The sequence below is a fragment of the Solea solea genome, chromosome 5 (genome assembly GCF_958295425.1).
Source record: "Solea solea chromosome 5, fSolSol10.1, whole genome shotgun sequence".
Lineage (NCBI taxonomy): Eukaryota > Metazoa > Chordata > Actinopteri > Pleuronectiformes > Soleidae > Solea > Solea solea.
Genome location: NC_081138.1, coordinates 20,496,270 through 20,512,275, shown reverse-complemented (window position 1 = coordinate 20,512,275; position 16,006 = coordinate 20,496,270). Strand labels below are relative to the sequence as shown.

The 16,006-nt window shown below is 43.7% G+C and overlaps 1 protein-coding gene across 2 annotated transcripts in view; it reads right to left on the bottom strand.

Moving 5' to 3' along the window:
• Nucleotides 1-2,856: 2,856 nt before the first annotated feature.
• Nucleotides 2,857-16,006, bottom strand: part of LOC131459918 (tyrosine-protein kinase CSK) — a 60,704-nt gene continuing 47,554 nt past the window's right edge. For both annotated transcript variants that reach the window (XM_058630076.1, XM_058630075.1), the window contains exons 3-13: nt 14,925-15,038; nt 14,208-14,320; nt 10,928-11,147; nt 7,902-7,995; nt 7,284-7,349; nt 7,050-7,149; nt 6,809-6,899; nt 6,472-6,545; nt 5,776-5,971; nt 4,694-4,780; nt 2,857-4,313 (exon numbers count right to left, since the gene is read on the bottom strand). In XM_058630076.1, the coding sequence (XP_058486059.1) occupies nt 4,131-4,313; nt 4,694-4,780; nt 5,776-5,971; nt 6,472-6,545; nt 6,809-6,899; nt 7,050-7,149; nt 7,284-7,349; nt 7,902-7,995; nt 10,928-11,147; nt 14,208-14,320; nt 14,925-15,038 (1,338 nt within the window). In that variant the 3' untranslated portion in view covers nt 2,857-4,130. The remainder of the gene's footprint in view (nt 4,314-4,693; nt 4,781-5,775; nt 5,972-6,471; nt 6,546-6,808; nt 6,900-7,049; nt 7,150-7,283; nt 7,350-7,901; nt 7,996-10,927; nt 11,148-14,207; nt 14,321-14,924; nt 15,039-16,006) is intronic.

Here is a 16,006-nt window from a genome sequence, read left to right as displayed (position 1 = left end):
AGTGAAGTATTCCTTTAATAAGAGAAAGTGAAAGAACAACACAGGACTTCCATATGTCGGTACAGTTGCTGCTGTCATCAGAGTAAATGGAGCATGGCGATGAAACACAGTCCATATGCTACAAGTGGTCAATGGGGGGGTGATTCACCAAGACCACTTGACTACAAGGGTCTGAACACAAGGACAAAAAAAGAATGGCTCTGAAGTCTGGCAGGCTAAGAGGGATGTTATCCTGTGGAGAGGCTAGGTTGATTATTCCCCTAAATAGAAGCTAATTGCAAGAGGAAACAGCATATATGTAGGCTGCCTAGGGACGAGTGTCGAGTGGCGCGTTTACCAAGGAGCGGGCGTGTGAGGCACCCACGTGACGCGTCCGTCACTGGCGACGTGCAGGCCGGACATGGCTGCGCGTCCACATGCTGGCCTCATAATGTCAACACTGTTTTCCTTCATCTCATGTTCGCACCACGTCTGCTTCCCGTCTCTGTAAATGGGCTGAAAATGGAGAACACCCACACTCAGTCAGCGACAGAGCCGGGGCTGTACAAACAAACCTCTTTGTGTGTCAGTAATTCAGGGGTGTCAAGAGTTTCCCCGCCGCAGTCTGCTGCCTTACTTGGTGGCTTTCCATCGGCCTGTGTTAGTGCACATTTTCAGTCTTGAAGCATAGGGAAAACCTGAATGGAAACACGGGGGGTGGGCAGTTGGGTGGGTGTATCCGTAAAAGGTAAACGGGATTAAGTGTCATGGAAACAGATTCAGCAGGCCGCACATTTAGAAATCACATGAAAAAAAAAAAAAATAAATAAATCACACCAGCCTCCGCATGTCACTGCACTGGCAGAAAATACTGGCTGGAGGAGGTTTGTGTGGACCGACGAGGAAAACCACAGCATCCCTCAACAATACAATGACTTCACTTATTATGTGCTGAGGTGCTTAAAGCAGAGTGCAGCTGCAAAAAAGCTGTGATCCTTGAACAAAAAGACCCCGATCCTGACGGGCCATCAATGTTACCCAGCAACAGCACCTGAAGCCAGGGCAAAAAAATAAAAACATTGAAAACTAAAAAAACCTCAGGGGCTAATTAGTTGCTGTCAAATTGATCCATAACTCATCAAAAGCCGATTAACACGTCAATCCTCCACGTGTCTGCTAAGACTGTTGAGCTGTACGGTTGTCAGGATTACTTGAGTGTGAACAGAAGAGCGAGCCGAGTGCCTTAACTGACTTCTGTCGCCGCATGAGCCTCCATCGTTATGTTCTCAAACGTCTCCCACTTATTTTTCACCAAAAAGGAGCCGCACAGTGGAGTACGTGGCTCTCACTGTTGCCTCACAGCAATCGGTTGCTGGTTCGTGTCCCGGTCTGGGCCTTTCTGTGTGAACATGTTTGCATGTTCTCCTCTTGTGTGCGTGGGTTCTCTTCTGGTTTCCGACCAAAACCTGTCCCAAAAAAAAACATGCAGAGGTTAATTGAACACTCTAAATTGCTCACATGGACCTGTGAGTGAATGATTGCTTGTCTTTATACGTCGACGGACTGACGACTTGTCCAGGGTTTACTCTGCCTTTCGAGATTGGTGCCAGCAGCCTCCGCGACCCTCATGTGGAGGATAAAGTGGTAGACGTCGATTGAATTTCACAAAAATCCAGTGACCTACTGCGCTGTAACAATGAGAGAAAGGAATATAATGAGGATGTGGAGGCGGGAAGACAATCACGTGGTCAGCAAGTACAAACCAACAAGAAACTGACGTGTTCACCTTTGACCCCTGCTTTGTGACTAGACTATGTCCAAAATGTTTGATATCTTGAACTCAGACTGAGCATTGACATCATTGTCTCTTCCCACCAACACTAAATGAGCTGTCCTTTTTGCCAGTGAGCCAAAGACACACACATACACAGAGTGTGTGTATGTGTGTATGAGAGAGGAGGGGTGGGGGTTCTGCATCAGGCTGGTCTCGTGCAGCCTTAGCGGGATGGCAAACCGGAGATAGCGTGATAGGTCCTGACAGCAGCGCAGTCTTAGCCATGAGCACAAACTGCCTCGATTATGCAACCGAGCCCATTGCTACTCCGTCACTGCCATTACAATTCATGGAGAACCTCATGAAATGATGCCCCAAACAACTGTCTGCTGCAGAGGCAGAGGCGGAGGACAGAGAGAGGACACAGGTTTGGTGGAAGTCAAAAGGATGCGAGTCGAATGAGTTAAAGAGTTATCCCTGTCTGTATGTGAGTCGCTGCACTAAAGGGCAAGTCGTGGGGAAAAAGAACCAAGATGGCACAAAAAAAACCCTGCTCCAAACTTCCCGGAATGACAGACCAGCGTCAGCACTTCACACCTACAAGGCTCCGCTGACACTCCGCCATCTGTTCATGGCACCTCTGCTCTGGGAAGATGATCACAGCAGGATTATTTATAGTCTCCGAGAGGAGATCAGGCTGCGAGACAGACACAGGACACACCTGTTAGAAGCATCGGATCACCGTTTGTCTTGTGATTCTCGTCACAGGATGCTGATGGGGTGTTAATTAGCTAAATCAAATAACTATTTTCAGATTTTGTATGCATGTGTGTGCGTGTGTGTAGAGTAGATGCATATTACAAGGACATCAGCAAACCTTAATGACAAATTGATAAAAAGTATTTTGCAGAACGCACATTTACCTCGCAAAACATGGAAGGATTTGAGAACTCAGTTCGAAGGCAACAAAACACCTTTCATTTAATATCTAATTATAAATAGACACTTCTACTTTGCAATACTCAAGTACCAGGGAATATATCATGTTGAATTGAAACCGTAACGAGTGCATTCAGGTGCACCCGCATGCACACACCACACCGTTCAGATGGAATGATTTATTCATAATCATGATAGCATAATAAAACAATTAACATTGAAAGCACTGACAGTTGAACCCAAGGCCTCTCACACACAGCATGCACCACCCTGACCCCAGCATTCACAGAGACACTGAACAGTCCTGTCACCAGGAGACTCCTGGCTCCTGAGAGTCCACTTTCTTTGTCTCTGCCGCAGTCAGTTTTTTCCTGGTTCTTTTTTTTTGTTGTTAATCCTTTAAATATATTTCGATATAAAAAAAACAAGCCCACATATGATGAATCGACCATGTTTGTGAACTGCCTTCCCCTCCCCGTCCACTGCTCCTCGGGGCCGTCTTGGTTGGAGAACAAACACGATGCTCTCTCTCTTCCTGGTCCCTCTCTCTCTTTTTTTGGGGGACATTTGGAAAAAGAAAATACAAACAGTCTGATGGGGACATGTCGGAGGTAGGGGAGACGGTACTAAAAATTATTTGATAACCTCCCCACAAAAAAAGAAAGCATTAAAAAAAGATGTTCTTAAAAAAAGGAATTAAAAAGCAAACCACAACAGTCCGATTGAAAGAAGTGCTGAAGGGACGTCTGGAGGTCTGTAGACTGGAGGCACTTTGGCACAGAGCGAAGGCCCCACACCTGACACCACGCCGAGGGAAGGGAGAGATGAAACGAGGGATGGAATGACAGAGTTGGGCTGAAACACATGCACGGTCACGCGGTGACACAGAAAACTAGGAATGAAGGAGGTGTGAGGGGGAAGAAGAAAGAGCACCTGACGAACATGGAGGAAAAGGCCAGCCTCCCCTCCAGTTAATGCCATGTTCAGGAGAGGAGGAGGAGGGGGTGGAGGAGGAGGAGGGAAGGAAAACATAAGAAAGAATCTTTCAGGTAGAGGAAGAAGAGAAACTTGGACCAAGAGAAGAAGAGACAGAGAGAGTGTGTGTGTGTGTGCGAATGAGAGAGAGCAGCAGAAGGAATAGAGGGAAGGAAGATCAGTGGCCCATCAAGAGAAGAGGAAACTGTCTGGCAAAAGCTATACAACACAAACAGGAAAACCGTCCTTGTAAGGAAGCAGACAAGGCTAGTGGACATCTGTAGTTGGGGAAGGGGAGCACAGCATGGCTGTCCCACAGCTCAACAGGCTTGGCAGGCAGGAGGAAGGTGCCATGGTCCCTCTTCTCCTCCTCCTCCTCCTTCTTTACAGCTGTGTTCGGCTGCATCTGGCCCGACCCTCCTCTCCTCCTATGCCCCCCCTGCTCCCTTCCCACGCCTCCTCTTCACAGGTACAGCTCCTTGGCTCTGATATGCTGCAGCTTCTCCCTCAGCATGCGGAAGGAGGGCCGCACCACGGCGTCCAGGGTCCAGCACTGCTTCATCAGGTCGTACACCACGGGCGGGCAGCCGTCTGGGGCGTCCATCTTGTAGCCCTTCTCTACCCGAGGCACGACCTCTTTCAGCGGCTGAGACACACAAACAGAGCAGAATTCACACAACGGTTTCTCTGTGTGAACGTTTCACGCTGATGCATCCGACTGACTCGAGCGCACACGACATCTCTTTCAGTTAAAAGGTTATTATTCACAACTCAGGTTAATGGAAATGTAAGGAGTGGTGAAGCATGTAGAAATAATTCCATAATTCATGTTCTCCCGTATTTAAAAGGCCACGGATCTAATTATATTGAAGTCAACTCTGACGTACAACACTTCAATTCATTCATCTTGTGCAAAAGTGAATACAAAAAATAAATAAAAAATGGTCCCAGCAATAAAGTCTGCCATCTGCTGGTACATCTCCAACCTCAGGGATCCACAGAGACCTGGTTGTAAAAGGTACTCACAATTCTAGGGTAAGGCACGCGCCCAAAGGAGTAGATTTCCCAAAGTAGGATCCCGTAACTCCAGACGTCCGACTTGGTGGAAAACCGCTGTTGGACAAAATAAAAGGAGACATTTCAGAATTCACACACTGATCAGCAGGTGTCGAGAGAGCAGCTGGCTTCACTGTGCTTCCTCTGCCCATTAAAACTAGGACACTTTTAGTCCGTTTCACGAGACTAATTCACGAGTTCAGGTGACAAAAATCAGTTCCTCTTGAACATGCTGCCAAGTTTGGGAGATTTGATAGAGCTGCTTTCATTTGCCAAGATTTTACGTGCTGAAGAAATTTCCTCTTAGGAACAGTCAAAAAATAAAATCATCTGTTATTTATAAGAGTTCAAGATTCAATTTATATGATACATTAATGAGCAATGATCAGCACACTGGCTCCTACATCTTATATTTATACTTTTAGGCTACATACATATATAACCTGGTTTGTTTCTTTGGCTTTTTAATGTGAAATGAAGGATATTCACGTGTGTTGGAAACAATGAAAATGCCTATTACTATGGTCAAATTTTGCCGCAACATAATTAGGCTTAAAATGAAAGAAAGCGTTACTGACATTGTGACCTTTTAAATAGAAGTTGGTTAATATTATGTATTTTTGAAGCGATATACTATTTCATTTATAATAGGGTATTTCACAAATGTATTCAGTATAATAAATTTGATCAATGCAACAGCTTTTACAACCAGGAAAAGTCCTCACAGACACGATATCACGATACGACGATATCTTGTCTCATGTCACGATGTAGATAGAACATCGATTTATTGCCATAAATTAATCTAAAGGCATGTGGCACATTACTCCTACATTTATTTCTGTCAATATAAATATGACCAAAAAGTATCAACACTGCTGATTTACGTCATCAAACTCAGCTTTTGTCTTACATCATAGAATTTTGGGGGGTGATTTAACATAAATGATCATATTTAATGACATTAATCTAAAAACAAGTAGTAAAAAAAAAACTTTTTTAAGGTAAGTAAAGACAAGAAAAGGGAAAAACACTAAAGCCCATTAACTCACCTTCTCTCTTAATGCTTCCGGTGAGGTCCACTTGACGGGCAGCTTGGCAGTGTCCTGTATGGAGGAAGCCTCCTTGGTGAGGCCGAAGTCGCTGACTTTGGCGATGTTGTCGTCGGACACCAGCACGTTTCGAGCCGCCAGGTCTCTGTGGACAAAGTTGTTGGCCTCCAGGTACTCCATGGCTTCACACACGTCACTGCCGGCAGAAACGACGAGTGAGGACAGAAAGACTGAGAAACCTGGACTGTCAGAGTCTGCCCAAGGGTAAACTGGCTCAAACTTTGAAAAAAACTTAATACTTGTTTTATCTTTATCCAGTTACAATCTATCAATCATATCTGGGCTTATGAGGATCATAGTGGAAATTAGTAATACATTCTTCCCAGTGAATGCATGAATTTCTGCCTGCACAGAAATAGCTGCACTCATTTCAACTTACGCAGGGTTACATCATGGGCTACATAACTGTTAAACACTCTCAGGCACTTGACTTGCAGATAAAGCAGCTATTTATTGAGGCAAACACGCTCCACGGTGGTTACTTGTGTAAATAAATGGTTCTTTTATGTTTCCAGTGTAGAAATTCATTAAGAACGCCTTCAGCTAAAGAGCAGCCGTTTCGCTGCAGACCCAGAGCTGTGCTGATCAAACATCTGGTTCTTGTACTATGTTTGAACAGAGATACAGGGAACTCACAGGGAGAACTTGAGTAAACAGTCTCCGCCGAGCACGGTCCGTCCTCGAGAGCGCAGGTAGTCCACTAGGCTGCCCTGTGACACAGATCAAAACATCGATGCAATCGATCTTTCAATAAGTTCATCAAATAGACTTTATTGTACCAACTGGGGACATTTTTCTTGGACCAAAGAGCTGCAGAGTAATACCCAGCACAACACAGACAACAAAGGACATACATTACTAATTAAATCGATCTAGTACATGTAGAATAGTGTGGTTTTGTCATTTAAATTCAACATTTTTAACTACAAAACAAATGAAACTAAACATGGCTCGCGAGAAAACAGTGACTGACCTTGGCCATGTACTCTGTGACGATGTAGAGACTGCCTCTCTCCTCAACAATGACCCCTAACAACTGCACCAGGTTGTTGTGCCTCAGTTGCCTGCATGCACACAGAGACAGCGTTGGGGAAATAAAGGGTTAACATACAAGATGTCATTAAGAAAGCTGATGCTAAACACGGTGGCGTTACACACGCACACACATGTACTTTGAAATTAGCGTGAAGGACAGAGACAGAGCTGGATCTTACGTCATGACGGAGGCCTCGGCGATGAAAGCCTGCGCAGTGGCATCGTTTTTGATGCACTTGACTGCCACCTTGGTCCCTCTGTAGTCTCCAACCATCACATCTGCACAGGACACAGCCCGGGGTCAAGTTTCAGTGCAGCATTCCATATACAGCCTTGGTCTCGGTGGAGGTTATTATGTCTCTGATGTGTGAAATCAAATGATATTGTTGATCAATGAAAACTGAATTCCTCACCTCCAAACTCCCCTTTGCCAATGGTCTGGATCAATTTCAGCTCCTTTCTGTTCAAGGCCCAGCCGCCTGCCAAGAGAGAGCAGAGATAATTAGTGTGGTTGACTGTTGCTCCATAATTCTTAACATACTTTAGTACCAATTATAGGGAATAGCATGTATATAAGGAGGCAAAAGTAACCGACATAGCACCAGGAATATTTAAAAAGGCATCTAATGTATTCAAACATTTAGCAGTGAGTGAGTTTCACGCTGATGGCAGCTTTCTTTAAGTTGGAGCTGAATTTAAATGACGGCGACGGATGACTCATTAGGGAGAATGACGATGGGCGTAGTGGAGGACTTTGTTTGACCTTGAGCTGGTGAAGCCCAGCAGGTGTCCCCAGAAAAAGAAAGATTAGTTACCCGCCGCTCATTTATGCGATTAGGACGGAAAATGATGATAGAGCGTCGTTGGGTGATGCGGTATACAATCTGTTCTCTGTGTTTGTATACACTTCTATAATCCTTTTCATGTCTTTGAGGTCAGCAGAAACACAAAAATGTCCCCTGTGCGTGTGTGTGTGTGTCTCAGTGCCAGTCTCCCTGTAGAGCAGTGTAATAATCTCAGTGTGCTCTTACTCCTGGAGAACTCATCCTGCGCTGCCACTGTTCCCTCCATCAGTTTGGGTTTGATCAGCCTGGTGCAAAGGCCGTCGGGGTCTTTGGTGTAATGCTGCAGACAAACGGGAGACAAGAGTCAATGAAGACATTTCACTGCAGACAAGAGGACAGTCAGTAAATGTAAGTTTCACAAATGAATCCCTGAAATTATAAACCTAAATTCTACTTTCACTCTACCGGCTTCTAATCCTAATGAATTGTGATTGGAGAGTCTGCGCACAAGCTTTTTGATGTATAAACAAAACCATGGCTTATGTTTCCAGCAGCTGACAACAGACAAAACACCAGGGTGGGGATAAAAGGAAGCTGATGATGATGAGAGGGGGGTCCCTCTATTTAATATGTCGTGTTTTCTTCCATCAAAGAGATAAAGCACGACAGGTTTGGCAACAAGAGAATCCTACTTCATTTCCATTGTAAAGCTGGATTAAGCAGGAGGAGGAGTAAGACTGTTTCACTGTCCGCTACTGAAAACCAAACGGGTATATTTTTCATTTTAAATAAAGAAAACATGTTCCTGTAGACAGACAAACTAAATGCTAAGGACTTACTGAGGCCCTGTATTCAGTCTGTGAACACTGATCATACGGTGAAACCGACCTTGAACAGTCACTGAAATACATAGCAGTGCAAACCAAAAATCTGTAGTGACACGTTCACACACATACGAGATCGGACAGATGGACAGTATTCATTTCATCCTTGACTTAAAGAACAAAACCTCTGGAGTAATTTCCCCTGCTGGGAGGTTTAAACCCACTGTGGGAACCAGCAGCAGAGAGAGAGTGTGTGGGTGTGGGAGAGGTCAGTTTATACCACTCCTCACCCATGATTCCAAACAAATCCTAATCAATATCTTCTCAGCACTATAAACGCAGATTAATCATCAACAATAATATGGTACATGATCATTCTGGTGTTTTTTTTTTAATACAAAATAGGAAATAAGTGCTTTTAATTTTGAAAGAAACTCAAAAACAAGTGAAATCAAATGTGTGTTTTGGACAGTAGTTTCACACAGGACACCTCAGTGCTGTACAACTGCAACACTGACTGTAAGTTACTATTACAACCACCAGGGGGCAGCATGGTGCAGGAAAGGTCAGCTCCTTTTATATAATTCAGCACAGACGATGATAAATGAAGCAACACACCGTTTGTAAAATAACAAATACACTGTTTTTGAAGCATGCTTCAGTGATGTAGCTCTATACATACGTTATTACTACACCTGCATTGTTTTTGTAGTACACCATATATTGGATATGTCCTATCTTTTATGGCATTATATTAGACAATGATGTTGGATGAATCTATATATTCCTGGTATAATTAACAGGAAGGTAGAATCTCTAAGTATCACAGCTGAAAACATTACATCATTATTCGTAAATGCCACATGGAGCCATCTTTGTTTCCCTTCACTGCACACATGTCATGTAGAGGAAGTAAGCCCGAGTCTGTCCGCATATATTAATACACATTACTATACTGTATATTCATGCACAGTGCGTGTCGTGCTGTGTGTGCATGCGTGTGTGTGTGTGTGTGTGTCTATATGAAGTCGGCTGCTGCAGGAGCAAGAACAGTGAGCAAGCAGGAAAAAACACAAGAATGTGAGGAATCTTCTCATAGACCATTATAGAGAGAGAGAGAGAGAGAGCGGGGGGACACGGGGGAATGCAGAGGAGAGGAGGAGAGATTGAGAGAGAGAGAGAGAGAGAAGCATAGAAAGAGGACAAATGAACACAACATGTCAGGTATCCATGAAGGAAGACAAAGAGAGAAGGAGGAGAATGGTGGGAGGTGGAGAAAGGAAGTGGAGGCAGACCCATGCCTATGAGAGAGAGAGAGAGAGAGAGAGAGAGCGAGAGAGAAAGAAGGAGAGAGAGAGAGAGAGAGAGAGATTGTGGGTGGCTGAAGATAAGAATGCACCAGGGATGGGGATGGACTCAGTGCCAGTTGGCACATTCCTGCCGTCCACTTCCATCTCCCAACAAGGCACAGAGAGGAGGTCCAGTTAAAAGGGTGATAGCTGCCAATCCAGCTCCTCGCTCTATTTGAGACGACAACCTCCCCTCCAAACCCCCAAAACACCACCCCATCTCTCTCCTTCCCTCTGCTATCTTGTCTCCTGTCTTCCCCTCTCCTCACTGTGTGAAGCTTACAGATAACAAGCAGGGAGCGGGAGAGGATCAGAGAGGTTGTTGAAAACTTTTTTTTTTTTGGGACACTGGATGATGCAGCACAAATATGCCTCAATACAATGACAGTGACTACTCAAGCATTTGTAAATATTAAAGAGCTGAAATAATACACAATAACTGTAACATTGAAGTTAATGGAAAAACAAGGACAATTAGCAACAACATTGGATATAAAAAAAAGTCTGTTAAGCTTATAAAGGGGTTGGATATATAAATGGACACAATAAACAAACTCGATGAGAATGGCATTGAAAACTGCACATTTTTGCTCTAGAGAAACGTCAACACAGCCTTTTTACAGCTGTACCTGATTTTATTAGTAATGAATTAGTAATGAATTCACGGATTACTTTTTTTACGTTTACAGTTTATTCAACAAAATATAAGACCAGTAAAAAATACTTTAGAACCTCAACAGTCACATAAATATTCAGTTTACTATAAAAACGGAAAAAAAAAACCTTAACATTTGAGAAGCTGCACCAGGGGGATCATCTGGTACTTCACGAGTAAAACGAAGGAGTAGTTGTCAGTTGCTTTTCTGATGATTTAAGCCCTATATTGTTTGTTGTTGTTGTTTGTTTTAGGAGAGGTTGCTTCAGCTAACCGATTTCAACCATTTTTTTTACAGCTTCTCTCTGTGCTTCAGCTGAACATGGTGATTAACTGGCACTAGAAATCACAGCATTTATCTGTTCGGGCAGCCTCATTGAAAGCCAAAGTCATTACAGTAGTATATTGTAAAGATATAAACACAGGAGCTCAACTGTCCCTCACCTCCACCAGCTGCATGAGGTTCTCAAAGTACTCCTCCTCGTCGATGGTCAGCTTGCCATTGTGGTAGATGATCCGGTAGTGCTCCACCTTACCGTCGCAGCTCACGCACAAGGTGTAGTCGCCGGGGTAGTTGGTGCTCTCCCTCACCAAATACAAGCCCGTCTCCGGAGGATAGAGGAGCCGCTCGGCCTGCTCTCGAGTTATCTTCCCATGGAACCAGCTACGGAGATGGAAGGGACACAAGGACAGAGAGAAAACTGGTGAAGAGATTTGAAAGATTTTTTTATGCATTGGCACAAAGTGCATAGCAATGACATGGAAGCCTGACCACAACCTCCTCATTTTTGTTTGTCGAGATGAACAGTTGCAGTCCACTTGAAAATAAATCCATTTCCTCAAATTATTATAATACCTTACTGGAGATGTGGTTATCCTACCTGACTTATATGGACACTTTACCAGATTTGATATATTGTTTTAAGTGGCTTTCTTAGACAGACAGACAGACGGGTTCAAGTTGTAATAGTACAGGAGTGCCTAAAAAGACATGCATGGCCACATATGGCACTTTTTGTAGTTGAAGAATACTGAAAACCTAATTTCCTGCATGTCGGTGCTTAAGAAAATCCTACAGTTCAAAGTTATAGCAGATCGCACAGATTTCTCCTTATCCAAAGTACATGTGCTGCTTCAACAGTGGAGCAGCAGCAGCAGCAGCACTTCCAGTCCCCTTGGAGGAGTCACTGAGCGAGTACCTGAACCCAAACAACAGGAAACACCATACACACACACACAAGAAGCCTGTGGGCAGAGTCGGAAACTGACACATAGCCACAGCAATAACAGGAAAATGCAAAACCTGCTCAAACAAGGTGGTGCCGGTGGGACAAAGACACCTACTGACTGGGGTCCAACCAATAGATGAGTTCACTATTTAAAACATTTGGGGAAAAAAAAAGAAAAAAAAGAGATCCGCTGAATTCAACAGAGAACAAATAAAGCTCTTGCTTCCTGCCTCACACTCACCATATGGCCCTATCCATATACTAATGGACCGATTATAGCACCATCTACAATTCCATGGTGCACACAGATCTCTTCAGTGTATTGTGGGAGACGCATGTATCAAGTGTTTTCATAAATGCCACATTATTGTTTCTTGTAGTCTAAAAAAGGTTCGAGGTGTTTGAGAGTTTACCAGTGACCCCAAGCTTTAACACTCCATCTTAACAACCTCAGCCACAGAACTGTGCAGCAGCCCACAGGGTCTCTCTATCCATCTTGGCCGGTGCATGGGTGGCAATCAACAGCTATAATTGATTTAGCTCATTTTTGTCTGTGGCAGCCTCCGTCGCGGTGTCCTCTCCCGACGACTCCTCCCCCTCCTCACGGTGCTCGGCCTCCGCAGACAGCGAGGCCCTTGTGGCGGAGCAGCTTAATATGGATTGAGTTGATTAGATCAGTGCAGGCAGCTTCTGCGATGGACAGCAGCTCCTTAACTCCCACTAATCTGGGAGCAGGCGCCAAGCGTGGATACATATTCCCCTCGGTGGACACACTGGTTGTTCAGTCCATAGAAATCAACTTAAAGGTTTCATTAATTACATCACGCTGAAAATGGTCAAAAATGCAGTAAACGACTCGGTGAAGACGACAGCGACAGAGGAGGTAGGGCAGCAGGCTTGGTGCTATGATCTGGTGGAGATGGCAGCCACATGGGGGCAGCAGAGAGAGCCGGCTGCTGGCAATGAGGAAGGTGAGGTTTTTATCAGGCACCCCAACTATCAGACAGTCAGAGTGAGCATGAGGACAGGAGACCCTTATGTGACCCAGAAGAGAGGGAGAGGTCTTTTCTGAGACATCTGTGAATCATTTATTTAAAAAAGCTACACAACCCTCTGGCTTATACCTGATGCCTCCAGAGATTTAGAGTGTGATTTCTTCTGTATTTTTACATTTTTAAGAAATACTTGACAATACAGTCATTCAATCTCAAAGTTAGAGGTTGGAAAAACACAAGCTCAACATGCAACATGCTTTACAGCAGTTGATTTGTGTTGTTGCGTTTGTCCTGTCCATGGTATTTTCAGCGTGGCACAAACAAGTCTACGAAGCCTGTGTTCACTACTGGTGCGTAATAAGGATGGGTTAAATGCAGAGGTCAAATTCACTATCGCTAATTGCTATGTGTGCAAAAAATTACTCATTCGAATTCTAAAGAGGGTCAATCGTGTCCACATGTTTCCTGTTGTCGATGTCGTGTCACAACACCGACGACATTGAGCTACATAGACGATATTGAAAAGACTGATGCACTTGTGACTGTTGATACGAGCAACGAGCAAACTGCATTTGAGGAGCGCAGAATTCCTCAGTGAAGCCAGATAACCATTCAGAAGATGTCATATACCGTTAGATAAAAAGGTCAAGCAGATCATTTATGCATTACCCAATACTATCAATCATTAGCAGGAAAAACAGTAAAACTCCACGCCGTTCATCTAATAATAGTTGAAGCATATCATCTTTCTGTAGAACTGTAACCATCGTCTTCTTACAGTCTGTGAAGGCTCTCATTCATCCAGGTCAAAGTCATATTCAGTTTTTAGCTGCAGGCAACTCAACCAAGTCCAGATGTGGACAACTAACTACTGAAGCTCTTCTTACTCCATATTTCCTGTCGTTGAAAACTTTCTACTAATCTGTAAAGTTTAAACACAGGAGCCGCCAGCACGCTCTCAGCTTTCCTGTCTCCTTTCATTTGCATATTAGCCTCTCATTACAATTTCCTCCTTTTGAAACAGAAGCAGTTTCAAAAAGCCTGATTCAAATGTAGCGCACAGCTGGCCCTAGCCTCTGGCAGCCACACACCATCAAGACGAGGCACAGTAAAATAAAAAAAAAAAAGACCCAAAAGACCAAAGAGATGGAATTCCCCCTCTTCTGATGCTTTGTCCGACTTTTGGAATCAACACCGTGTTTCCTCTTGCTGCGGGGAGCAGATGTGAATGGTGCTTGTTTACAAGCACAGCCACATAAACATATCTGTAGATATTAGTTTTAATGTCACATACTCTGATAGTACGTGTGCCTTGATGAAAATGAAGATGTTTGGTTACACAGATGTGCCGCGCAAGCACATCCTGTGTGGCCAAGGCCTTATAGTGTAGTATATAGAATGTTCACATGGCCAGAATTATTTATCATCCTATGTATAAACACAATGACAATGAAAGACACACAGTGTCCGAGTGTCTCCTGTGATTCCTCTTGTACTTACGGCATAAGACTAAGTTTCCCTCCAGACTTGACTCCTTCCCTTTTCTGGACATAGTTAGCTGGGATAGTGCCCTCTCTGCCCACTGCGCTTCTCGCTCTGTACCAGTTGGGATCCTGCAAGAGTCAAAGACACAACCATAACACTTAGCACCGTCATCTCTACATAAATCCCTTATTATTGAAAGGTGAGAACAATGCCTGCCCATCAGTATACAATGAAAACTGCAAAACAACCAGTTCAGTCAGATACTTGTGGCAATACGCTGTTGCAAACACTGATGACTGCCGTATAATGTGCGCTCCAGAGCTGTTCATCACGTAGCTCTTGTTAGTTTGGTACCATGGTCACCGTTGATTGTTAGCAGCAGGATGCCAAGCACTCCACCTTAGGGGGTTGGATTTGAATCGTCTGTTAGGGCCCCACTTCTACTTTGAGCTGCTGCTAATGCCTCACTGCCTTGAAAAGTTCAAATACAAAAGCCAAAACAAACCCATGTTCACCTGAATTTGCTGCATATTTAGCTTGTAACCTAGAATAGATTACACATTAAAAACCTGTCAGATGCGGTATTTTACCGTGAACTTTGCATCTCTACTGCACAGAAGTTTGCTATTGGGTAAATGACCAGTAGCATATAAAACTGTATTAAAACTTCAGCAGTTTGGAGCTCTTGTTTGTTATATTTCCAACTGTGCCCTCCACCACGGGCTTCCTTACCCTGGTGACTCCAATGATGGTCAGGAGATCTCCTTTACAGAAGGGCAGGTCCTGTTCGTTGGCAGTCTGGAAGTTGTATTTTGCTACACACTCTGTGCCAGTCGACCACGGTGTCTATATCACACAGAACAGAGAAGACCCAACAATTAATCACAGCGATGCAACATGGCTGAGCAAGAAAAGCTAGAAAAGCAACAGTTACAGCACCCAACAGTCTAGATTAGAGGTAGCACAAGCAGCACTGATGTTGGATATGGAAACAATTAAAAGATATTAGATTGTATTCCCCATTTTGACTCTTCTAAAACATGTTTAAATACAAAACAATGGTCTAAATACATATATCTATGCATTCTGTACAACATTTTCACAAGATAAAAGATTTTAGAGAAAAACAACAACTTTATATTCTCATAAATGTAAATTGTGTGAAATTAAGATTAAGATAATACAGTAGTATGGTTTATTATTCTCAGTGGTTTGGATGTGGATGGGAAATGTCCCAAACTGACCTGAACATGGATCTTATCAGCCAGAGGATCATTTAAAGAAGTGTGTGTCTGTTTACTGCCACACATTAACCAAATACATTAAAAACAGTGACTGCATCAGAAATTTGCCTAACTGGGAAAATCCCCACTGGTGCTCTTGAAACTCTACACAGTTGCACTTTGTTTGTCATGACTGTGAATACAGTAAAAGTGACAGCTACATGTAAATGGTGTGCAGTGAGGATGACGTTGTGAGACCAGCTCAGGCGTGTCACTGAAACATGCCCTGACACAAGCATAAAGTGGCTTTATTCATGACAACACTCACTTCAGCTGAATGTGTCCGATACAGTCTCAGTCAGTTCTGCGTAATGATTTTGGACCACTGCTAAAGTCTGAGATTACGTACAGAGAAACCTTGCGGCTCCGTTGTTATTACTTTCCACTTGTGGTCACATGAAGCAAAGAAAATCACGTCACTTAGAAGCAAAGCCTTTACAGCTCCAGAGGTTTACAGAGGTTTTAAAAGATCTCGTACTAATGTAAAACATAGACACCTTTTTTTTTAAGTTATCTACAGTATACGACCAT